Source organism: Manis pentadactyla, chromosome 10 (assembly GCF_030020395.1).
Source record: "Manis pentadactyla isolate mManPen7 chromosome 10, mManPen7.hap1, whole genome shotgun sequence".
NCBI lineage: Eukaryota > Metazoa > Chordata > Mammalia > Pholidota > Manidae > Manis > Manis pentadactyla.
This window is the reverse complement of record NC_080028.1, coordinates 126,946,156-126,970,359: the sequence shown is the minus strand read 5'-3', so window position 1 is coordinate 126,970,359 and position 24,204 is coordinate 126,946,156. Positions and strand designations below refer to the sequence as shown.

Below are 24,204 nucleotides of genomic sequence, written 5' to 3'. Positions count from 1 at the left end.
CACATAATGCACAGGCCCTAAACTCTACAGATATGCGCCGGGTAAACGACCGAACGCGCCTGGAGGGCACGAAGGTGCGCCGGGCCCCCCTCACGCCTCCACCTGAGCCCCACCCCCACCCCCGGGCTTCTGGCCCCCACGCGCCCGGCCTGCGTTCTCCCACCTCTGCCCTGGAGCGCTCATCACGTGCCGCCGTGAGGCACCGCCCCGGCGCTGATCTCATGGCACCGCCCCTCAGCATGACGCCACAAGCCTGGGCCAGGCTCCAAAGTCTGCCCGCCTTCTTCTAACAGTCGAGCGGCGGCGAGCTGCCGACGCGGCTATTGGTGCTGCTGCGGCCCCGCGAGTGCTGTGAAACGGTGAGTCGGCTCGGCAACCCCAAACGGCTTCCCGTGGAGCCCCTGGAGGCAAGGCTGGGTGCGCGTAGCCCCTCGAGGATGGGGATGACCTCGGGCCGTGGAGAACCCTCCTGCCCCCGCCCGCAGCTCCCGCGCGGTGCATGCCGGGCACTGTAGTCCCCCGGGCTCGCGGGGGGGGGCGGGGGCCTCGGGAGCTCGGACGGACTACATCTCCCAGAGGCCTTTGGGCGGGCCGAGGGGGTGCGGTTTGCGCGCAAAGCCCCGCGGGGCTGAGGGTCTTGCGCCCCGAGCGCCTGGATCCGGCCCGTCTCGACGTTCGCTCGGCCTCGGGCGACCGGCCTTTCCAGGTAAAGGGACCCGGGGACGGCGCAGCGGGCCCGTCGCCTCCTTCTAGGACTCTGCGGCGGCCAGAGCGGCCCTCGGGGTTTTGACGTACGTCGCTGGCCGGGCCGGCCGCCCGCGGGTCTACGGTGACAGCTCATGTAGGCCTCGGGCGGGCGGGCGTAGGGCGTCGGGGCCTCAGGGTTGCCGGCCCGCCCCTGGGGTCCCGCTCATCACACCTGCCACATTCGTAGGGAAGGTTGGGGAAATACCATCTCCAGTTTTGTGCGGTGCTGTTTCCTCAAGGGAAAAGGGGGTCGGGAGGAGAGTCCGGGCGACAAAGAAGCCCCTGTTGAGCTCCACTGTGACCTTGGCAGGCCCGAGGGGCCCGGCGCGGCGCTCCCTCCCCCGCCCGCCCTGCTCGCGAACATCTGTAGGCATCCGCGCCGCTCGTGGCCGCACACGCCGGGGCAGGTGCAGAGGCAGTGACCTGGCCTGGCTTTGGGCCCAGCTTCATGCCATCGAGAACCTTGGTGTAGTTGGACTTGTGGCGTCATGCGAGTAGGTTTGAGCACCTGACTTGTTTGTGGTCGTGTGTTTCTGTTTTCCTTTAAATGTTCCCAGGAGGCCTCTCAACAGGTGTCAGGTAAGGAGCAAAGGGCGCTTAGTTTCTCTAGTGGGCTTAAGACCCTCTGCGTCAGAATAACCTGGGCCCTTTTCAAAAGGGCGGATTCCTGGGGCTCACCCCCAGAGGTTCTGATTCAGCAGTTACGGGGTGTGGCCCAGGGCTCTATTTAATAAGCTCCCCAGATAGTTATCAGGCACCTTTGGGGTTGAGAACCCTTGTCCTGGAGGAGGCGGATGGAGGACCTGCGGCATAGCATTTACAGGAGTTTTGTACGTCCTGGGGTCTGCTGCTGGGCAGGGCAGCCCCTAGGCATGTGTGACCTCTCTCTTTGGTACTTTGTTTCTTCCCCCCTGGCTGACCTAAGAGTTTGGCAGGAAGAGTCATATCAGCTCTGCCTTGCCCTCTGCCCCAACATTTAATTACGAAAAATTTCATACATACTGAAAAATTGAAGAAATTTTACACCGAATGTCTATAGAACACCACCTGGGATGTATAATGTTTGATTGTACTTTATCAAAAACTAGCCATCCAACCAGAAGTCCATCTATTTTGTCTATGTGTGTCACATAAGTTGTGGACAGCAGTCTTCTCTCCCAAGTAGTTAAACATGCATATAATTAAGTCAAGTCTTAGAACTCTTCTTACTGTTTTTTAACTAACAGAAGCCCTATGTATTTGAAAGTCTGTCTCTATCTCCCACGCTTGAGAAACTGAAGGCGTTTGGAGGTTTTCCCATAGGAAAAAACCTATGGGCCTCTGGAACCAGGGAAGAACTTCACATGTGCGCTTACAAAGATTTGAAAACAGCAGACCATGGTTCTAGAATCACCCAAAGAGCAATGACATAGAGTAGCACTTTAGGGAACAAAATTCTTTTGAGGGGGAGCTAATGGAATGTGTCCAGCCAGCCAGGTTGCCCAGCAGATGTTAGTCATCAGCTTGTTCCTGCTCTTTACACTGTAAACTTGTTCGGTTTGAACCTGCTGGTTCTGTGTGTTTTCTGAAGCTCTGGGGAAACAGGGCTGCATAGCCCCGTTGACAAACTTTGAGTCCTTTGGGCCCAGGTACTTTGTTCTGTAGCCACAAACACCAACCTCTAACTCTTTTCATTTTCCTAAGAGGGAGAAAAGAGGTTCTGTGAAAACTTGTTTCCACTTTGAGAAACACTCAGAGGACCTGGGGAAGTTTGGCTGTTGGAATGATACTTCATACTGAAGTCTCTGTCCGTAGAGGAAGGAGTCGTGCTGGTGAGATGGCGGCATGCAGTGGGAGCTCTGCAGAGAGGACTGACTCTTGGTGGGGAGGAGAGAGGAGAGCCAGGCTGGCAGTGGTGAGATGAGGTTTACTGTGTCCCCACAAAAGGACTGGGAAACAGAGTGCGTGGAATGGAAATGTGCCAGTTTCTAGGACCCTACGAAGGCTTCCATCTCATCTCTGCGCAGTTGGGACTGTTCCGGACTTGTCTCCCTGGGAGGTAGTAGAGGCCGCACTGCAGTTTGGTGCTACAGAGAAGGGGCACCTGGCCTGGGGCCTGGAGCCCCACTTCTCCCCCTGAGAGGGCTGCCCATGCAGGGACACGCAGGTCTGGTCACTGTTGAGCCTGTGAACCTACCACCTCTCCTGCCCTGAGTCATCAAGCTCTGGTGATAATGGTGGCATCCTGGGACTGCCCAGACTCGGCTGGAGACCCTTCTGTCACTTCCCAGCTGTGTGACGAGGCGTTTGCCCTACCAGAGCCTCACTTGCTGCATCTGTGAGAGGTGAGGAGTTACACAGGCCAGATGAAGACCTGTGTCCGCTGTAAATGTTGAAAAGGTTAGGGTCCCTTAACACTAGAAAAACTAAAAGCAATGTGAAACCATGCAGTGTGGGTAGGGTAAGGAAGGGCAGTGACATTCTGATTCTTGCCATGCAAGGGTCACGATGTGTTTTGGTAATCTCAGATCATTTTTCCGAAAATATTTTTCCGCACCTCTTTGGCATTCCTGGTCTTTAGTGCTGTGGAACCCTGCATGGTCTGACCACTGGGCAGTCAGCACCATCAATTCTTTCATAGGAAGTGTTATGAGGGTCCAGTAAAAACAATGTGCTGGATCTGTGATGTGTCCAAATAGGTGTTGATCCACTCTGGACTCACATCTATTCCAGTGCCTGCGTTTTTTCCTTCAAGGAGAAATAGAGGCCAGAGAAGGCAGAAATAGGTAGAGAAGGCTGAAAGGGTCTCCCAGGATGGGCTTAGAGGCGAACCCTAGCCCTTCATTACTTCAGGAAGAAGAGTGCCAGTGTCACAGTTCTGATTCCCATGAAGGGTCATAGCCTTACACGTTGGGAAACGGCAGGAATGAGCTATCCTCTGAGCAGGTGCCCTCTGCATGGTGGTGGTACAGGCGCTCTGTCCCACCCGGCAGAGCTCTCACCTGTGTCTGTCATCGCAGCAGCCCTGGGGGGTAGCACAGGCATGTCTCGCAGCTGAGGAAGCAGCAGGCGTTACTAAGTGACTTGCCCAGCATTGCCAGATAATAGCGGAGCAGGGCTGCAGACTCAGCTCCCAGAACAGCAGGGCTGAAAGGTGCAGGGCGGAAGGAAACGTGTGCTCTCCCAGCCCCACCGTGAAAAGCTTCTATGGAGTTGACCGTGACTGGAGAAAGGGTTATTTTCCTGTCTGGATTTTTGCTGGAAACAAAGACACTTTCATCAGGAAGCTAGTGTGCTGTGCCTTGATGGAGGCTGCATTCTGACCCAGTGGCGGTGGACAGTGGGCGCTTGGGTTGGGAATAGCTCAAGAAGACCAGTTAAGTTAACCCAACCCTCATGGACTCAGTTACTCAACAAACCTGTGCCAGGGGTTGAGCAGGGCATAGGGATGCCAGTCGGAGGGTCCCAGTGCTCTGTGTAGAGAGGCGAGAGTGAGGGAGAAACCACAGGGAAGGCTTGGGTTTGCTCAGAGACCGAGGGAAGGGGCCCTGAAAGTCCCCTTGGGAGGGAGGGGCGGGGTTCAGTTTGCTTGGAGAAAGGTGGGTCACTGTCTGGGTTCACTGGAGTATAGTGTCGTGGAGGGATCTGGAACATGGTGCCAAGGCAAGGCTTTTCCCCTTAAGCTTCGACCAGTAGATGAGATACAGTGCATCCGAGAGCTTTTCTAAACCACGGCATCGGCAGGCTTTGGCCGACACGTCAGGGTTTAAGGTACAGAGAAGAGTCTGGAACACCTCTCAGACATGCATCTTTACGACCAGGATACTGCTAACTGAAACAGGGCCTATAGGATGGGGAGAGAGCTCCTGCCCACAGTGCCAGCCAGGCCGCGTGACTGGTGCTCCTGTTCAGCCAGCATGTGACGTGCTGCCTGGGGCTGTGGAGAGCCCTCCCTGCCCACCAGGAGCTGCCGGTCTGCCTGTGGAGGCTGGGCCCTTGACCACAACTTTCTTTCCCCCGTTATGATTCCATTGCTCCAGGCCTGACACCCCTGTCTCCCTTCCTACAGGGCCTCCTGAGGGCCCTCTCAGTCCCTGAAACCCCCCTGGTGCCCTGACTCCCAGTCCACCCCTCCTCTCACCTGGAGCACTTGCTGTCATGAATTTTCATTCAGCTTTTCCAGAGCATGTTTTGTAAATTCTTCTCAAGTGTGAGCTGGGTCCCAGATGGACCTGCAGTTCCCAGGGGGCAGAACTCCAAGGTGAGCAACTTCCAGACAGGGGCTTGTGAAATGTTGGCTGAATTAAATAGTCAACAATCTTAAGGACTTTCAAACAGTTAGTGCTTGAGAGAGAAGAAAGGTAAGCACATTTGGATAGTGATGGCTCTGCTTCTCCTGGAACTAAAAGAATTCTGAGCTGCTCCAGGGAGAAGGTCTCATGCGGCCACCTCTCAGCTCTCGGGCTCCGGGGCTTTCTGTGCCACTTGAGGCCTGTGTCAAGCTCAGGTTATATATATGTCTGTGCACTTACCTGCTTTGACTGGGGAGCATGTGGGCCACACTGTGGCCTGTTTCTCTGTGGCTACAGTCAAACTGGCCAAAAAGAAACCTTGCCTGCTATAGGTGGGGGCCAGGTACTGAAGGGTTCCCCACCCCCAGCAGCCGCCCACAGATGTCAAGACTTGTGGGAGCCTGGCATGGTGCAGGAAGTGGTGAACCATGGGTCAGCCTGATTTCCCAAGCCTTCCATCTCACTCAGAGTAGCAGTGGACACCCTTCAGTGGCCGGAGGGCCTGCCCATCTCCCTACACCCACCATGCACTCTCCCAGCACCCACTCTGTCCCAGCGACCACCCCGGGGCTGTGTAGGGCACACTCCAGGCCTCTGCACTTAACCTGTTTGCCTGGACTTTTCCACAGCTGGGCACATGGCTCATCCCGTTTTTGCCCAAATGCTCCCTGCTCCGAGAGGCCCTCTCTGCTTAAAATTGCCGCCCTGCACTCCCTCCCCTGCTCCTTGTCCTCCATGGCACGTATCTTCGTCTGGTGTACTGTATGTTCCACCTGTCCCTGTGTTTTATAGCTCTCCATCCCCCGACTAGAATGTAAGCTCGATTAAAGCCAATGTTTTCCCTCATCTACAGGGTCTAGGAACGTGTCTGGTGCACAGTGCGTGCTTGGTATTTATGTGTTGAATAAAATCATACTTTATCTGCATTTCACCTGTCCCATCTTTCTAATGGCTGATAAAGACCTGAGCCATGGGGACCATAGTCTGTGTGTGCTCTGCAGGGAATACAGTTTGAATAGAGCTGAATTCCCAAGTGATCTTTGAGAGGTTAGGTTCTGTAGTCAGCTGGTAGAGCAGAGACCTACCTCATGGTCCAGCTGCCCTGTAAAGGCTTGGGGTGCCTGTGTGCTCAGAGGCGTGGACACTTCACTTCGAGAGGCGAATAGGAACTGCACCCCTGAGGAGAACGCGCAGGCTCCCATGTTCCGGTCCCCTCCCAAACCCTGCCCTCACCAAGAGAACAGCAGGGGCACTGACCAGCTCACTGCAGTTGCTCTTTTTCCTGGGTACAGTGAAATGCAGGTGAACTTCCATGATGGAAACCCACTGTGGGAGGCACTTTGTTGGGAGTATAAGGTCCCACTCCAGCACATTTTGGAAAACATTTGGGGGAACGTGTAAGAGGCAGGGCCAAGATCCGTGCAGTCAAAGCACGCTGGATTGGGTGTGGTCAGGATCCTCCCTGGGGGGGCTGCTTAACTTCCCCACCTCACCTCCAGCACTGCACCCCGCCCTGCCTTTGGGGGTGCTTAGGGACTGCACCCACTGAGGTCTAAGAGCACGCCATTGAGTGAGGTTACTGCAGCTGCTGTTCTTCAGCCAGCAGTGCTCTGCATAAAGGAGTGAGAGAGTGCCCTGTAATGTGAGGGACACTCAACCCCTATTCTGAGGGAAGTAATGTATGGATGGGAACACTGAGCACGTGAAGGCAGAAGGCAAACTGCCATCTTGGGAGCATAAAGGTTTGCTCCCCACCATGGAATGGGGAGTTGGGCAAGGCCTGCAGGCATTTGTGTCAGAAATAAGTCTCTTCCAGCTGAGGGGCCGTGCCTCCGTAGTGGCCAAATGGCTTGGCCGCACTTAAGGATGAGGGTGGTATGTCTTGATTGCAGATAAGTGATTAAAACAGAGTCAATCCAAAGATGGTCCATTTTGTGTCAGCTCAGTAAGGCAGAGGCATGGGGTTTTTCCTTTTCAGGGCTCCTCTCTGATTTGCCAAAGTGATGGTTCTTTAGACTCATCATGCTTCTAAAATTACTTGGCCTTTTACTCACCAAGTCTTGCCTGTCCAACAGGTGCAGATGGCTTGTTCACTCACTAGTTGCAGCTCTATCTGTTTTCGCCCCTTTGCTCCTCCTTCCTCCTCCTGTCTGTTCTCCTCCTTCTGCGCCAACATTAGACTATGCAGAAGCCAAGCCCTTGAGCCCAGTCTTGCCTGGAGGTATCTCTGAGGGCTGGAGACCACAGGACAGTTAGAGAGGCCTGGCTTGTATTCCCAGCACCTGTGCCAGCTAGTGGCCTTGGGCAAGCCCTATAACCTCAGTTTTATCATGTGTCTTTTGGGATTTTTTTACCTGCCTTCCTCTGCATGGTGACCTCCTGCAGGCTCTGCAGGCAGGGTCCCTGAGGCTAGAACTACCTTGGATGGCCTTCACATTCCAACTACACGTCTATACCCTTAATTTTACTGGAACGCCGGGAGATGGCCTGCTATAGAGAACTGACTCATACAAGACTTATGTAAGGACCATACCTCCAATTTATGAGAGGAAGACTGGCAAAAAGCCCAGTCCTTGGGCTTGCTCCTTGGAGCATTTCTTTTCCTATAGGCAAAACTAGATTATGGTCAGAGATACCTTTCTGGACAGAGGAAGAACACACATAAATTTAACACAATTATAGTGATTGTTTATATTTAACACAATTATAGTAATTATAGGGAGCTGCCCATCCTAGAGAAAGTAGAAACTATACATAACTAAAAAGTTTCTGTATGTGTTTTTATATATAAACAAATCGTCCAAAATCTCATTACCCAGAGAAAACCACTCTTAACATTTGGTGTGTACTGTAACATATATGTAAATGCACACTTCTAAAGCGAATCACTGCACATGGCACTTGCACAGTGCTACAGCAGAACCGTCTTCCTGTGGCCGTAGAAGTAGGTGCTTGGGGGATGGTGAGTCCAGCCGCACTGTACGGGTAAACCAGATGCGTAGCCAGTGCCTTTGGTTGAACATCAAGGCATTTTGATACATGCAGACATTTTTGCATGTGAATCTTTGCACACATGCTCATTTATCTCCAGGACAAACACCTTGAAATAGAGTTAATGAATCACAAAGAATGTATAGGTAGCAAAACTGCCCTCCAGAGAAGTCATACCGGCCCACTGCGCTGTGGCCTGTCTGTAGATGCTGCGCCGTGGGCAGTCAGGGCTGTGACAACCCAGCATGATGTCCGTGTACGGTTAGTGTCATCACAGTTCCTAGAAGTCCTGCGACTTTTCAGTTTAGAACCAGTCTCCGAGTCCATCTGCCTTTTGGTTTTGCCTCTAAGAGTAAGCAGTGTGTTCTTGTTCATTTTTTCTGGTGTGCTTCCCTTCTCATGTTCTGCTTGCATCTCCATAAATACATGCAATACAAACAGTTGTTTGTGCTTATTAAACACTGTGTGACAGGCTGTGCTCTCCATGCCTCATCACAACTCCAGTCAGTGGCTGTTGCCATTTCACACAAAGGAGAAAACAAACTGGAAAGCTGGGCAGCCGGCTGGCATGGGAACTGGTGCCTGGGTACCAGGAGGTGAGGATCTTGCCTTTCCAGCCTGGCCTGTGACATCAGGGCCCACACATCACTGGAGGGACACAGGCAACGGCATTTGGGGCCATTGGTTTAGGCTGATGTATTAGCTCTGCCGAGCCATGATTCTGATCCGGTGGAGTGTGCTGGGCTGGTTTGGAGGAGAGCAGATAGATGGGAAAACTGCTTTCTGGTCCTTTCTGCATCTTAACTTTAGCTTGTTTTGAAGTGTTTAGAATTCCCAAGTCATTAGATACACTAGTGTTCAAGTGTAAAAATAAATGGTTCATGGCCACCTGATGTTATCTGAGGGAGGGTCGGTCATCTCTCTCTTTCCGCCTCCATCAGTAAGGACAATGGAAAATGGGCCACGTTCAGGATTTCCCAGTCCCTCCAGTGCTAGAACTTGGCAGCCCCAGGGCCGGCTCAGCGGATCCATGGCCTGCACACTGCAGAGACCACGTGAGATGGAGAAAGCCGGGTCACTAGGAAGTCCATAATGGGAGTTTTTCAGTTATGCACCACTTGTTTACATACCTTCAGGCCTAAATAGCACTACATATTTTTAATGGTACTTGTTTTTTCTTCCTTGTTAGTAGTGAACTGGAAATTTACCAATCACAAGTAACTTCTGGCTAAGTACATTTGAGAATTTCTAGAGAACTAGCACTTCTCTTTCTCTGATTATTGGGATTAGGTCTGCCTACATTTACCAGGAAACCCAAAGTAACTTACAGAAACAAGTTTGTTTTCCTGTCAAGTAGGAGAGGGAAGTGGTCCGTCCCCCTGTTGGAATGGTGTCTCTGGTCATTCAGGGCCTGGGCCTTCGGTCATCCTTAATACGGCTGCCAGGCCCAGGGTCATCTTACGGTCGGGCATGGCTGCTGGAGTTGGCATACCTATGTTCCGGGCAGCAGACAGGAGGGCAGGACAGAGGGTCCGCCCGGCCAGGCGGCTCCCCTTTCATCACTTTCCCGCAAGTCCCTGCATCACTCTGCTCATGACTCGTTGGCCAGAGCTCAGTCACGTGGTCACAGGCACCCACCAGAGGGGCTAGGAACATCCGAGGGTGTCGCTGCCCTGTCTAAAAGTGGCATTCTGTGGTCCAGGTGGAGAAACCAGAGCTCAGAGAGACTAAGTAACTTGTCCAGGGTCAGACACTCCGTTGGTAGTGGGCAGGATGCTGGTGAACCCTATGCTTTCAAAACTTCATTGCTGGTTGAGAAAGGAAGTTGACATCTTTGTTCCCAAAGGTTGGGTGGTTGGGAGGCACCACTCAGAGAGCGGGCTGAGGAAGACAAGGGTTGACCGGGGCCCTGCCATGGGGGTGTTGTGGGCTGCCCGGCACTGTGGTCCTCGTCCTGCCTGCTGGCCCAGGTCCCCCACGGGGATCCGAGGTCTGCGCGCTCTGGCAGAGCAGCCCCTCGGTTCTCGCACCGGCTCCAGGCTGTGCCGCCTCCCTCCTGAGGTCCATCCTGCTGCTTACTCCCCTGCCCCCTCCTTTGCCTGCTGGTGTCATTAACTCCACCTCTTCCTTCCGGCTTGCTGGGGAGGTCACACTTTGTAATTAGTTTCAGGGCTTTGGGTGTGATTTTGTTGGGGGAACATTGGGTATTTTCCTTGGTTCTTGTCCCCACCGCAACAAAGTTTTGAAGGGCAAAGACAGAGTAGTGAAGCAGAGTAAAAGTTTTACTTAAAGTTACTTCAAGAGAGAAAAAGTGCAGCAGGCGACCTCAGGGAGGAGAGGCACCTTGAAAGGTTTAAGTTTTATTGAAAGAAAGAAAGTCTACGCACTTAGAAAGTGCAGGTGACCTCAGAGAGAGGAGTACCCTGAAGGGTTGGGGGTTCTCTCTTTTAGGATTTTTCAGGAATGTGACCAAGGGCTGGGGGTGCAGACTTGTTAAGTGGTCCTGAATGTTTAAAATTAACTTAACAAGAAATTTACTGCTCTGATTTCTCCCTGAGATGCGGACTTCTTGGTCTGGGAGTTTTCAAACAAGACTGCCTGCCCAGCAGCCCCCGAGGTGGGGTGAGTTATTGTCTGTTTGCTAAAGAGTAAGTTAAGAATATTACTTCTTAACTTCCTGGGTTTTAAAAAGCAATCTCATCTTTAAGGTGGAATATTTCTTGCTTTTACTATGTTGTTTATGGCTGGGCTTGCTTGCCATATTAATTGCCCAGGTTGTAAATTACTTGATTAGGGGCCGCAGGAGGAAAAAACAGCATATAGGTTAAGTTAAACAATGAGCTGGGCCTGCATGATTAACACAATAAAGATACAGGCTATGCTGAGGTACGCTCCTTTGTCTGGGGGAATATTCAGACATTCCAGGCCAAGGTGGTACTGGCTTTTGGAGCTTCAACTCATTAACTCTGGGGCTTTTTTAGTGGGCTTTCCTGGCCTTATACTCTTTCCACCCTGCTCATACCTGTTTTCCTGCCTAACAATTTTAATGCCTGTCTCCTCAATGGTAAGCTTATGGAAGGAAGGCCTCTTACTCCCTGCCACTTCCCCAGCCTGAACCTGGCACAAAGTTGATGATACGTAACTGTCAGGAATAGACAGGTGGTTATTCCAAGAGAAAGCACTGTCTCCCTTCTGAGGGCCTCTGGTAAATGACCACCACACAGACTGTTATTAAGCACGCGCCTGGGGATTTGGGAGAACAGGACAATATGTAGCATTGCCAAGGAGTCAGCGGCCATCTCTGGTAAATCAGTTGTAGACACCTCACACTGCCTGGTCCTTCCATGGCTTGTCCACGTTCGTGTCTCAGTTCTCACACGGCCTCCAAGGAAGGCAGGCAGGGTGTGGACAGTGAAGCCACATGTGGGCCAGGACTCCTGGGAAGAGATGTGTCCCACAGGCCTGCATGCTCAGCAGGGGCTAAGTGTGCCGTCCCTCCTGTCCTCTGGGCGCCTCCTTTGTTCAGCAGGTGGGTGACTGTTGACAAGGCAGAAAGCTGCCTCCCAGTTTCCCTAGCAAAGCCTGAAGGCCTAATCCTGGCCAGGTGCCTGGAAGCTGCCTTCTGAGGCCGAGTTGCCCCTCTGAGGCCATTTGGCATCCTGGTGCCATGGTGCCATGACAATGAGGTCATCTGGGGAGAGGCAGCAGGCAGGCCAGCCCAGCCCTGGGACTCCCAGTCCTGCAGCTGCTCCTCCCCAGGGGCATTACTGACCAAGGAGCTCTAAGGCAGCTGCCTGAAACAAGAGGTGGCCCTTAACAAGGACTGCTAGTCTCTCTTCCTTTCCTAAAAATGTCTCAGGAGTCCCACAGAGTGAGCAGTCTCACCCTGGCTGTGCCACAGATGAACTCTTCTGGGCCAAGCTGCTCAGGCTGGGCTTGAGTACAAGCCCCTGAGAACCCCGGGGAGCACACACCAGATTCCCACCGTTGCAGGAGCAGAAGCCGCTGTGGCAGAGGCATCAGTGCCTGTTTTGTCCTCCTTCCCTTTGGAAGTTGTTCATAATACATAATGACACAGCAGGTGCCGTTTTCTGATGAGACTGGTGTGTGCTGGGGCATTCTGTGCTGCTCCGGCATTTTGTCAACACTTTGCTTTATTTATTTATTTATTTATTTTGCTATCATTAATGTACAATTACATGAGCAGCATTACGGTTTCTAGACTCCCCCCATTACCAAGTCCCCACCACACACCCCATTATAGTCACTGTCCATCAGCGTAGTAAGATGCTGTAGAATCACTACCTGTCTTCTCTGTCAACACTTTGTCTTGCTCCAACCTGAGAGTTGCGCATGATTCCCCATTAACGAACAGGAAACGGAGGCTCAGCAAGGTGGTGCAGTCAGGAAGTGGTGGAGCAGGGTTTGAACTAGGCTGGTGTTCCACTGAAGCTTTGCACACTACAGCAGTCACATTCCTGGGCCGGGACCTTGGTGCAGCAATAGCAAGCTCAGAGGCTTACCGGGATGGCCTGCTCCTAGTCTCTCTGGTTGTGGGGCCCTGACCCTGCTTACGATCTGCAGGGATCCTCTAGCATAGTGGTTCTGGACAGATGTACAGTTAGCCTCCTAGAGGCTTCTTGAGACCTTCCCAGGGGCTGAAGGTCAGAACTATTTGTACAACAACACTAAGAAGTTATTAGTTACATTGCCTTTTTTCATGGTGTTGGTATTTGCATTGGCGGTGAAGCAGTGGGTAATGAAACTACAGCCGGGCTTAGCTCATCTGAAGGCAATGGCATAAACTGTGCCAGGACACACACACAGACACAGACACAGACACACACACACACACACACAAACACTGAATGCACACACGCGCACACACATGCATGCATGCACACACACACACACACGCTGAATGCTTCAAGGAAATGCATACAGTTGTGTGAGTTGCCGGCTGAGCTAGCTTTTATGTGGACTTGGGGATATAGCAGCCATTTTCTTGAAAATGAACAAAGTGAGCCTGCTGCTTCAAGGAAAACATATGACTGTTTTTATGTATTTTGCAATGAAATCTGTTATTCTCTTTTTTTACTAGTGGTAAAACTTGAGCTTTCAAATGAAATTAGGATTTTGGAAAACTTGTAACAGCTACTGTGAGTTTTGACAGCTTCCTAATAGAGACAAGATTGGTGGTGATATTAACAATGTGATTTTTTTTGAGGGGATATTATATAAGGAGATCTGCATAACTGTGAACCATTATTTTCCAGATGACCCATGCATGCTGTTACAAAACCATGCATGTGTAAAAGATCCATCCAAATCAAGGTAGACCAATGAATTTTAATGTTAACAAGAGTGGGAAAAATTCATTGTTAAGGATTCAGATTCCATATCACAACTAACCTTTAAGAAACCACCACTTGTTAGTGATTCTATAGCATCTTAGTACGCTGATGGGTAGTGACTGTAATGGGGTATGTGGGGGGGACTTGATGATGGGGGGAGTCTAGTACACATAATGTTGATCATGTAATTGTAGATTAATGATACGAAAAAAAAAAAAAAGAAACCACCACTTGTCAAGTTTGGGTAGTGTTGAAGAATACCCACAGTGATCTGATTTGTTCTAATCCCCTCCCTTTTCCAAACTGTTGTCTACAGGAGGCCATAGTATATCTTCATATTCTTCAACCAAAACAACCTATCACAGCAGATAGATGGAGAAGCAGCTGTGAGAATCCAGCTGTCTTCTCTTAAGCCAGACATTTGAAAGGTTTGTAAGAATGTGAAGCAATGCCAGTCTCCTCAGTAGTTGTTTTAGAAAGTAGTTATTTTTAAAATTTATCTGTTAACATGTAATGAGTTTATCATTATTTTTTAATGAAATAAAACTTTTCTAAAATTCTTCACTTTTTTTTTTTTTAAATTGAAGGGTAGTTGACACACAGTATTACATTACATTAGTTTCAGGTGTACAACACAGTGATTCAACATTTATATACATGATAATTCTAGGTACCAGCTATCACCATACCAAGTTGTTACAATATCTTGACTATATTCCTTATGCTATACATTACATCCCGGTTACTTATTTATTTTACAATTGGAAGTGTGTGTGTGTGTATATATATATATATATATATTTTGTGTGTGTGTGTGTGTGTGTGTGTGTGAGGACATCTCTCATATTTATTGATCAAATGGTTGTTAACAACAATAAAATTCTGTATAGGGGAGTCAATGCTCAATGCACAATCATTAATCCACCCCAAGCCTAATTCTCAACAGTCTCCAATCTTCTGATGCCTAACGAACAAGTTCTTACATGGAGAACAAATTCTTACATAGTGTAAAATTCTTCACTTTTGATTTCTAATATGACAAACATTGATATAACTCAAAAAAGCAAAAGTTTTTTGGGATCCTCAGTAATTGAATAGAAATGAGGTCCTGAGACCAAAGTTTTGAGGACCACTGCGCCAGCAGACTGTGGGGGCACTGCTGTCAGAAAGTCTCCTCTGAACGCCTTCCTCCTTTCATCTCCGCCTCATCCCCGCCCCGCCCTTCAGGAGCACACACTTGGGGCAGATGGGCCAGGATGAAACCCCCTGTCCTCTCAGCCTGGCCCTTCCTCCAGAGGGGGATGTAGGTGTATGTCCTCCAAGGCCCTGTCTGGGGTGGGAGACGTCACAGGGGCGGGACAGTCTGCGTTTGGCAGCATGGTTGTAGCCAGTGAGAAGCGTATCATGCCAGTGGTGCTGGCCTTGCCACCTCCCACAGGGAGCCAGCCTGGACTGCCTTAGGCTGCTTCCAGACGGCCCAGCTCTGGCCCTGGGTCCACAGCTCCTCTGCAGGGGGTGATGCTGAGCAGCTGGGAGCAGAGCTGAGCAGACCGCCGGAGGCATTTCCCAGGGCCTCTGAGTCTTGTGCCTTTGACTCCTCCCTGGGACGTGGGGAGACCCCATCCCTCCTCCCTCTGTCACCAGGAATCAAAGCTGCCCATCACTGACCTGTCCTAAAACTATTCTCAAATTTTTATTTTTCGTCATGCAAATAATATACAAATGCCTTCTCATTGTTTTAAAAAATGTACAATGGAGGAAAGCCTTGTCTTTCTTCACTGTGGCTACCAGGTTCCCCAAAAGACCCAGGCTCAGGGTCAGCAACCCACACAAGGTCACAGGATTCAAGGCCACGGCTGTCTGACTTCCGAACTCCCAACTCTTCCCTTGCTCACCCTACTTTCCCATTAACTGGCAGTCTGGCAGGCAAATCCTTGCGCCTCTGAATGGGAGCAGGGGCAGGGTCTTAGGTTCCTGCCATCCTGGCCCCACGTTGGAAGACTGTCCTTTCCTTAGAGCCGTCGTGTTCCTCAGTGGCTGTTGGTTGATTGTATTGGACGCACATGGCCTGGGGGTTGGGGTTGTGGGGCTGTGAGGCAGTTTTGCTTGATTTCATGGCCACATACCCTAAAACCCAGAGCAGGCATCTCAGAAGGTCATTTCCATCCTCACATCTGGGAAGGCTTCCCTGGCCCCTCCCAGCTCCTCAGGAGAGGGGCTGAGGGCAGAGCTGTGTGCAGGGGGAGGGAGGGGCTGAAGCTGTACTTCCAACAGTGGGGTGCGGAACAGTTTCCATTTGTTTACTGCACCTCTGCCACGGCTGCTGATTCTGTCCCGACATCAAACGGCACTGGATTCCTCTCAACTGAGGGTAGCTGTGAAGTGGCTTTGCAGAAGGTGCCTGGTCCTGTGCCTGGGAGAGCTGTTTACCGTCCCACCACCCCTAGGTGCTTGGTGCTCTTGGGAAGGTGAGATGGAGTTACACAGGGGCGCGGGCAGGCATGGGCCCACAGACAGATGTGGACACAGGCTTCATCTCAGTTTAAGGTGACCTGAGTAAGTCCTGCCTACATAAAAGCTTGGTGGGTACTAGGATGTGCTGGTCATGGACATGGGCCAGATTGGGCCCCAAGTGGCCCTGTTTTGTTCACCAGTGGACTGAGGGGCACACACAGACCCACTGTCACTTCTCTGCCCCGTAGGGGTCCCAGAGACCACTCAAGACCTCCCTCTCCTGGACACATCACCTCCCATCCCGTGAGTTCCCCTAAATCTGTCTCCTAAATAAATCCCTGAGTCTCATGGGGCAGGCCACGGCCCTTTCCATACTGTGGGTCTTGTTGCTGATCCCCTCAAGGGAACAGCCTGTGGTATGAACATAGTGAACAGCGTCAGGCAGATGTGGGCTCATGGCATATATTGGAGTCCTCAAGGGCTTTCTCAAAAGTCTGGAGCTTTTAAAGGAAAAATGAACACATGGGACTACATCAAACTAAAAAGCTTCTGTACAGCAAAGGACACCAACAGAACAAAAAGGCATCCTACAGTATGGGAGAATATATTCATAAATGACAGATCCGATAAGGGGTTGACATCCAAAATGTATAAAGAGCTCATGTACCTCAACAACCAAAAAGCAAATAACCTGATTAAAAAATGGGCAGAGGATATGAAGAGACAGTTCTCCAAAGAAATTCAGATGGCCAACAGGCACATGAAAAGATGCTCCACATCACTAATCATCAGGGAAATGCAAATTAAAATCACCATGAGATACCACCTCACACCAGTTAGGATGGCCAATATCAAAAAGACTAAGAACAACAAATGCTGGCAAGGATACGGAGAAAGGGGAACCCTACACTGCTGGTGGGAATGTAAGCTAGTCCAACCATTGTGGAAAGCAATATGGAGGTTACTCAAAAAACTAAAAATAGAAATACCATTTGACCCGGGAATTCCACTCCTAGGAATTTACCCAAAGAATATAATTTCTCAGATTCAAAAAGACATATGCACCCCTATGTTTATTGCAGCACTATTTACAATAGTCAAGATATGGAAGCAACCTAAGTGTCCATCAGTAAATGAATGGATAAAGAAGATGTGGTACATATACACAATGGAATACTACTCAGCCATAAGAAAGAAACAAATCCTACCATTTGCAACAACATGGATGGAGCTGGAGGATATTATGCTCAGTGAAATAAACCAGGCAGAGAAAGACAAGTATCAAATGATTTCCCTCCTTCGTGGAGTATAACAACAAAGCAAAATGAAGGAACAAAACAGCCACAGACTCACAGACTCCAAGAAGGGACTAGCTGTTACCAAAGGGGAGGGGTGAGGGAGGGTGAGTGGGGAGGGAGGGAGAAGGGGATTGAGGGGTATTAATATTGGCACACATGGTGTGTGTGGGGTCATGGGGAAGACAGTGTGGCACAGAGAGGACAAATAGTGACTCTGTGGCATCTTACACTGATGGGCAGTGACTACAATGGGGTATGGGGGGACACGATAATATGGGTAAATGTAGTAACCACATAGTTTTTTCATGTGAAACCTTCATAAGAGTGTACATCAATAATACCTTAAGAAAAAAAAAAAAAGTCTGGAGCTTTCTAACTCCAGCCACCTGCCCTATGCTGCCGCCCTGCCCCAGCAAAGGTCAGGACTGTTCCTTCCAGGCCGGGCTTCAACCTGAAAATGCAGTTGGGGGGATGCTGATCCTTTGTCAATCTGAGCCTTGAAGCCCCTGTGACAGAGTGCCATCCAGCAACTCAGCCTCTGTCCTGCACACTTTCCAGAGTGCTTAGTTCCAACCCACACTTCCAGGGCTGGTCTGAAGACAGTTAATACTTGTTCAGAGTGTGGCACGGTGTAGCACCCATCACAGACAGCCAGAGAGTGTCCCGTTTCTTCAGATGGGCCAGGATTACTGCTCCTCAAGGTTTTCACGCAGGAACATCTGGATTTCTGCAGTCCCACAGGGCTTGCAAGAGATGCATTCCTAGAATACGGTCTCCTCATGGCCTGTGCTGGGTGTGACTGTGGCTACACCTTGCTGAGCCTCTGACAATGGTACCAGTGTTGTTAAACTCACCAAAGGACTTCATTTAAGAATTTTCCTTCTCATTAAATGTGCTTTGGCTGACAGAGAACATCTCTGCCCCAATGCTCGTGGCTGAGTCCGGACGAGTGAGGCACTCCTGAGCCTGTGGCAGAGGGGTCTGAGCTCCGACATCCCAGGTGCCTGGCTGGCTGGCTGGCCAGTGCTGAGTGGTCAGCTGGGTCTCTAGCTCTGTTCTGAGATAATGTATTTGTATTTTACTATGATGTTGAATGGGTTATACATTTGCATCCACAAAATGAAGACGTGTAAAGAGGTGTACTGCGTAAAGGGCTGTGGGCCCCCAGAAGAGCTGCTGGTTCAGCTTGTGATACAGGCTCGTGGTGGTTTTGAGACACTTCACGGTTCATGGCTACAACATCTAAACAGGAGGCGGGCAGAGAGGCCTGTTCGAAGTGCTAGACCATCCCTGTGGCCTCCCAAGGACCCCAGGGTCTGTGCTCCCTTCTTTAGCCTCTTTGTAAGCAGCGCTCTACTGCCTGCCCAGCAACAAAGTTGCTGAGTCTACAAGAGCAGATTCCACTTTTGCAACTATAGCTTTATTTGAACAGAGTGACTTTTTATTGGAAAACTGCCTTGCTTTTTGGATATGTGACTTTTTTAAAAATTACTGAATTCTTACAGTTTCTACCACATCTTAGACAATGCAGTTTCGTGGGAATGCACATTTGGTTTTATATTGGAGGCACTGGGGGAACTGGGGTTTGAATTCTGGAAATCCTCACGAGCCATTTTTCAGAAACCTCCTTCATATTGAAGGGACCTGCCCCCGGTCTCTGTGGGCTCCGGAAGGCAGCTGGAGGACGGGCGTGGGTGTGGAGCGGAGAGGACAGAGGGAGGAGCAGCAGAGCCCTGCTGCAAGGGGAGGGGCCCGAGGAACAGGCAGTAATGCGCGAAGTGCCTGGAGGGGAAGCACGCTGTGCAGGGGTAGGCATCAGAGGGCTGCTCAGCGTGGGTGGACGTCAAGGGAGGCCTCTGCCCTGTGTGTAGGGCTTGTGCCATCATGATGGTGGAATTCCAGAAGTGTAATTCCTGTGCTGTAGGAGACTGGAATTAGACTTAGTGATTCTGATGCAGAGGCAGGCCTGCATTCTGAGGTGGTGTGTGCGCGCATGCTGCGGGACCACCCAGGCAGGTTCTTTCCTCCTGGAACCTGAAGGTGCTCAAGCGACCTGCCAACACAGTGCAGCCCAGGGCCTGGCCAGTTCCCTGGTGAGCTGGGGCTTCACTTTGAACAGTGGTGCCACCCAGAGTCATCCCAGAAGGGTGTCAGATGGGAGCAGGTGCCAGTCCCTGTTCTAACACACAGTGTATTACAGTTCTTCACAGACCAGGGCCTCTCTGAGAAAAGCTGCCCTTCACTCCTGTGTGCAGGGAGTGGCTTTGGCAAGGGCACCTTCTGTGATGTCCTCTGGAACCCTGCTGCTGCCCAGTCTTACCCTGTGCTGTTGGAATTCACCTGCGGGCAGGGGGCAGGGAGTGGGAGAATCATGCCAGGGTCCTAGATTCAGCTCTGTCTCTAACCTGCCATGTAAGCTCAGACAAGTCCAGTCTTTTGGTCTCCATGCCTTCAAAGGATAATTGTAAGTAGCAACTCACAGGAGTGGGTGTCAGATAGGACATAACATAAACACTTGGAAAGATGTCCTGCCTCATAGTGGTCAAAGAAATAAAAACCAAGTGTCATTTTAACATTATGAATTAGTGAAACAGTAGTACCCGAACTTTTCACTGTAAATCGGAATCATCCTTCACAAAAGGCATAAAACGTTCACATCCTTTGACCTAATAATCTCCCTTCTGCCAAGTTTAGCCAAAGGTGTTAACCTCTCTTAAACGGAAGTAACAAATAGCATTCTAAGTGCTTTAATAAAGGTTGGTCAAGGAAAGAAACATTGATGGGCTGCTTTTAGAGAATACTAAATGAATTACCATGGGATCTGACAAGATAGAGGAAGTACATGTGACACAATGTTAAAAGGATTTAAAACTTTTTCATGAAAGCAGCTATATAAAAATATAAGTGCCTGTGCATAGAGACTAGCAGGGAATACACAGCCACTGACTGAATTAGGGTATTGAGATTAGGCAATTTTGTTTTCCTTCAGGTTATTTAATGTTTTACTGACATAATAGTAATCCACATACTATACAATTTCCCATTTAAAGTGTGCAATACAGTGGTTTTAGTATATTCAGACTTGTGCAGCCATTGTTAGTTTTATTTCATCACCCCAAAGGCAACCACAAACCACCATTCTCTTCCTGCTCCCTGTCCCATCCCCACCTCGCCCCCCACCAGCCCCAGCAACTGCTGGCCTGCTGTCCATATGGGTTTGCCTGTTCTGGACATTTCATGTAAGGAGACATACAACATGTGGTCCTTTGTGCCTGCTGCTTTCACTGAGCATGTTGTCAGGGTTCGTTCAGGTCGTAAGTAGTATCAGTGTTTCATTCTTTTTCACCACTGAATAGTGCATGGTGTGGCCACACCCAGCTTTTTTATCCATCCAGTTGATGGACACGAGTTACTTCTACTTTTTGGCTATTATACATAATGCTGCTGTGAACATTTGTGTGTAAGTTGTTGTGTGGCCATGTTTTTGGTTCTCTTGGGTATATACTCAGGAGTGGAGTAACTGGGTCACATGGTAACTATGGTAACTGAGCAGCTGCCAGACTGTTTTCCACAGCGGCTGCGTTGTTCCACATCCCTCCAGCAGGGTGTGAGGGTTCCAGTTGCTCTACCTGAGCCTTGTACTAGTTTGGGGCCCCTGCCCCAGCATTAAGGGCACTGTCTCTTGTTCTTCCCCTAAAACAGCTCCCCAGAGCCCTGCGTGTCTGCCCAGGCTGGCAGTGGAAGGAGCCCCACCGCCTACCACCTCTGAGAACCTGGGATTTGAGGTAACTCCCCAGGATCCCTTCCCACAAGCAGGCCTCAGAGCCTTGGCTCAGAGGCTACCTGGGCCATTAGTGGGGAGACCTAGGTCAGGCTCCCAAGCTACTGGGTGAGAACCCCCTTGGGTTCTGTCCTCCTCAAACAGCACCCTTGCCCTCTGGCTTTCACACAGTAAGTGTGGGTGACTGCTGAAGTTAGTAGCTTCTTGAGAGGTATGGAGGATGGATGGTGGCTCTGGACTAGGTCACACTGGCAGCAGTGGGGCATCTCCAGGACCCAGAGGGAGCTGTAAGCTCTCTTGAAGGAATCGTCCCAGCCCATCAGCCCATCAGCCCATGGAGGTTTATGGGCAGAGGAGTAAAAGGTGACCTGAACCCTGAGGGCAAGGGATACCTGTGGAAGGAGCCATAGGAGACCCTGTGTGCTTAGGCTCGGTGGGGGCAGCTCTGAGGACTGTCATACACCTTGTACCTGTGCCCCTCACCATAGACCCGTGCCTAGCTTGGCAAGTGCAGGAGCTGGGAACCTCGTTCATTTCCAAGTTTCCCTTCCAGGTCCAGGAGAAGCAGCAAAGATGTCGAATGAGCCACCCCCTCCTTATCCTGGCGGCCCCACAGCCCCACTTCTGGAGGAGAAAAGTGGAGCCCCATCCACCCCAGGTAGGGCCCTACACTCCAGATGGTCGGGCCTCTTGCTCATCCCGGCCACTAGGCACCGGTGCCTGGAGCGGCCCTGCACAAGCAGTGCAGCTGGGGCCTCCTGAGCTTTTCTCCTTGCTCTCTGTCCAGGCCGCTCGTCCCCAGCTGTGATGCAGCCCCCTTCGGGCATGTCACTGCCCCCTGCAGACATTGGCCCCCCACCTTATGAGCCGCCGGGTCACCCAGTGCCCCAGCCCGGCTTCGTCTCCCCACATGTGAATGCAGATGGCACCTATGTGCCCCCAGGTAAGGTGGGAAGGGATCTGAGGGAGTCTGTACACAAGGGTCTTTCCCTCCTGTGGTCGAAGTCCTTGAGCAGAACATCTTGGTCCCCTGCCCTGTCAGAGGAAAGGGAGCAGATGCATCAAGCAGAGAATGAAGAGAGACTGGGCCTTGTTCCCAACACTTTGCTAGTCTGGTTAGGACAAGTAACTTCTTTTTGGTCCCCGAGGGTTGGGACGAGAAGGGCTGGTCCCCGCTGATGCCCATGACCTGATCCTTGAGGCCTTATATCTGACCCTGGGTGCTGTGGGCCTTGGGGTTTTGTGCTTACCTCACGTGGGCAAGCCAGCAACTTGTCTTTGCTTTATTCCAGGCTTCTACCCTCCTCCAGGCCCCCACCCACCCATGGGCTACTACCCGCCGGGGCCCTACCCACCAGGGCCCTACCCACCGGGACCCTACCCTGGCCCTGGGGGCCACACAGCGACAGTCCTGGTCCCTTCAGGGACTGCCACCACAGTGACAGTGCTGCAGGGAGAGATTTTTGAGGGCGCACCTGTGCAAACAGTGTGCCCCCACTGCCAGCAGGCCATCACCACCAAGATCTCCTACGAGATAGGCCTGATGAACTTCGTGCTGGGCTTCTTCTGCTGCTTCATGGGGTAGGTGGCAGGCACGGGTATGCCTACGCATGGGGTGGGGCCGTGCCCACTCACCACCCAGCTGGAGTAGGCCCAGGTCCCTCTAAGGCCTTCTCCTCAGGCCTTCCTCTCTCTCCCTATCTGATTCAGGTGTGATCTGGGCTGCTGCTTGATCCCCTGCCTCATCAATGACTTCAAAGATGTGACGCACACGTGCCCCAGCTGCAAAGCCTACATCTATACGTACAAGCGCCTGTGCTAACAGAGCTGGGACTGGACTCCCGCTGTCAGTCTGGACCCCCGTGCTTTGCTCCCTGTGCCCAGCAGCCTGCTCCCCGCTCCTGCTCAGGGGTGGACACTGTCCCCCAGTCCCCTAGAATCTTGTCCTTCCTGGCTTGTCCTTCCCTGAACATCTGACTCTTCTGGCAAAAATGCTGTTGGATTTAAGGCCAAGGGTCAGCAGGTGGCTGGGGTGGTAGTTCTGAGTTCATGTGTTGTTGGTCAGCTTGGTATTCATGATAAGGAAGATGAGCTGGGAAGGGTCTCCTTACACGGTCTGCCGGCTGAGGTCTCATCCCTCCATTCTGTACAGGTACAGCCTCGGTCCTGGTTCTCCTGGGACCAAGTAGTCAGAGCAGAGGCTGGTTCCCCAAGCCTGGGGCCTGCAGTGGGGCTAGGCCTACAGCCACCATCCTTTCTGATCTGCTAGGCCAAGAATGGGGGGCTGGACCCAAGCAGGACAGGGTCCTAGGCCTGGGTTTGTTTCTGGAGTGCTGGAGGCAAGCATGATGTTCAGAAGGAATGACTCTGGCTCTCAGAACTCTCAGGAACTCTTAACACTTTGCCCAAGTGCCCAGAAGCCACCTGGGGTAAGATAGAGGGCACACTTGTGCAGGTCATGGGGTATATGATGGGCCCTGGCTCACCAGGAAGGGATTTGTCTCTGGCCCCGGCCCAGCTCCCTTTCCAGCCGTGCGTCTGGACCCGATCTTCACTAGAGCCAGAAGGAGTGCCCAGAGGCCTCGCTCATCTGTCTGCACCAAGTCCTTGCTGAGCGTGAGTATGACCTCCGCCCATGGATGCTCGCCACGGATCTTCGCAGGAAACACTAGGCCCTTCGCCCTGGTTGATTTGCTGTTGCTGTGCTTGCTTGGACAGCAAGGCTCTGTGGCAGGAGTGGCTGCAGCATTGGGGATATAAGGAAGGAGCAGCCACAGGTGGCAGAAATGCCCTGGTGGGTGCCAGCCCTGCCCTGGGCCTGAGCCCACATGGTCTCTTTCCTGAATGGTTTGTCTGTGGAAATTGCTCACATAGACCACTGTATATTGCTGCCACCCTTCTCCTGGTCTCGCACTGCCACCGCATGGCCTCCTCTCACTGTGAATCGTGGCCGGTCTCAATTTGTAGTTTCTCATTAAATTGGCCCTTTCTCTCCCCTGCCCTGGGCCTCTGCTCTCTTGCCTGCTTCCTTTTGTGAGGGAAAGGGGGTGGGGCTTCAGGTGGTCTAAGGGCAGGGGGTTGAGTCCTCAGTCTCAGTACTTATGCCACACTGACTGCCCAGGGACAACAACGACATTTAAATACCTAATTAAGCCAAGCCAAAGCCCAGCACGGATGAGCCCTGGGATTCCAGCTGTGACCAGGCCAAGACATGAGATACCCTCACTGTGCTATAAGGTCACCTTACTATCTCTGATACTGGTTTCACCCATTTCCACCCTATGGTACCTTCCCGTGGGATCTGCAAG

At 51.4% G+C, this 24,204-nt stretch overlaps 1 protein-coding gene across 2 annotated transcripts; it reads left to right on the top strand.

Moving 5' to 3' along the window:
* The first annotated feature begins 340 nt into the window (after positions 1 to 340).
* CDIP1 (cell death inducing p53 target 1) lies at positions 341 to 23,902 on the top strand. Of its 2 annotated transcripts, none has more exons than XM_036920500.2 (6): positions 341 to 359; positions 20,818 to 20,900; positions 21,450 to 21,554; positions 21,684 to 21,839; positions 22,189 to 22,477; positions 22,607 to 23,902. In XM_036920500.2, the coding sequence occupies exons 3-6, from the start codon at positions 21,470 to 21,472 to the stop codon at positions 22,716 to 22,718; spliced, it is 642 nt and encodes a 213-aa protein (XP_036776395.1). In that variant the 5' UTR covers positions 341 to 359; positions 20,818 to 20,900; positions 21,450 to 21,469; the 3' UTR covers positions 22,719 to 23,902. The 2 variants fall into 2 exon arrangements, with proteins under 2 accessions (XP_036776395.1, XP_036776393.1); XM_036920498.2 differs by lacking the exon at positions 341 to 359 and adding an exon at positions 592 to 706.
* Positions 23,903 to 24,204: the final 302 nt, after the last annotated feature.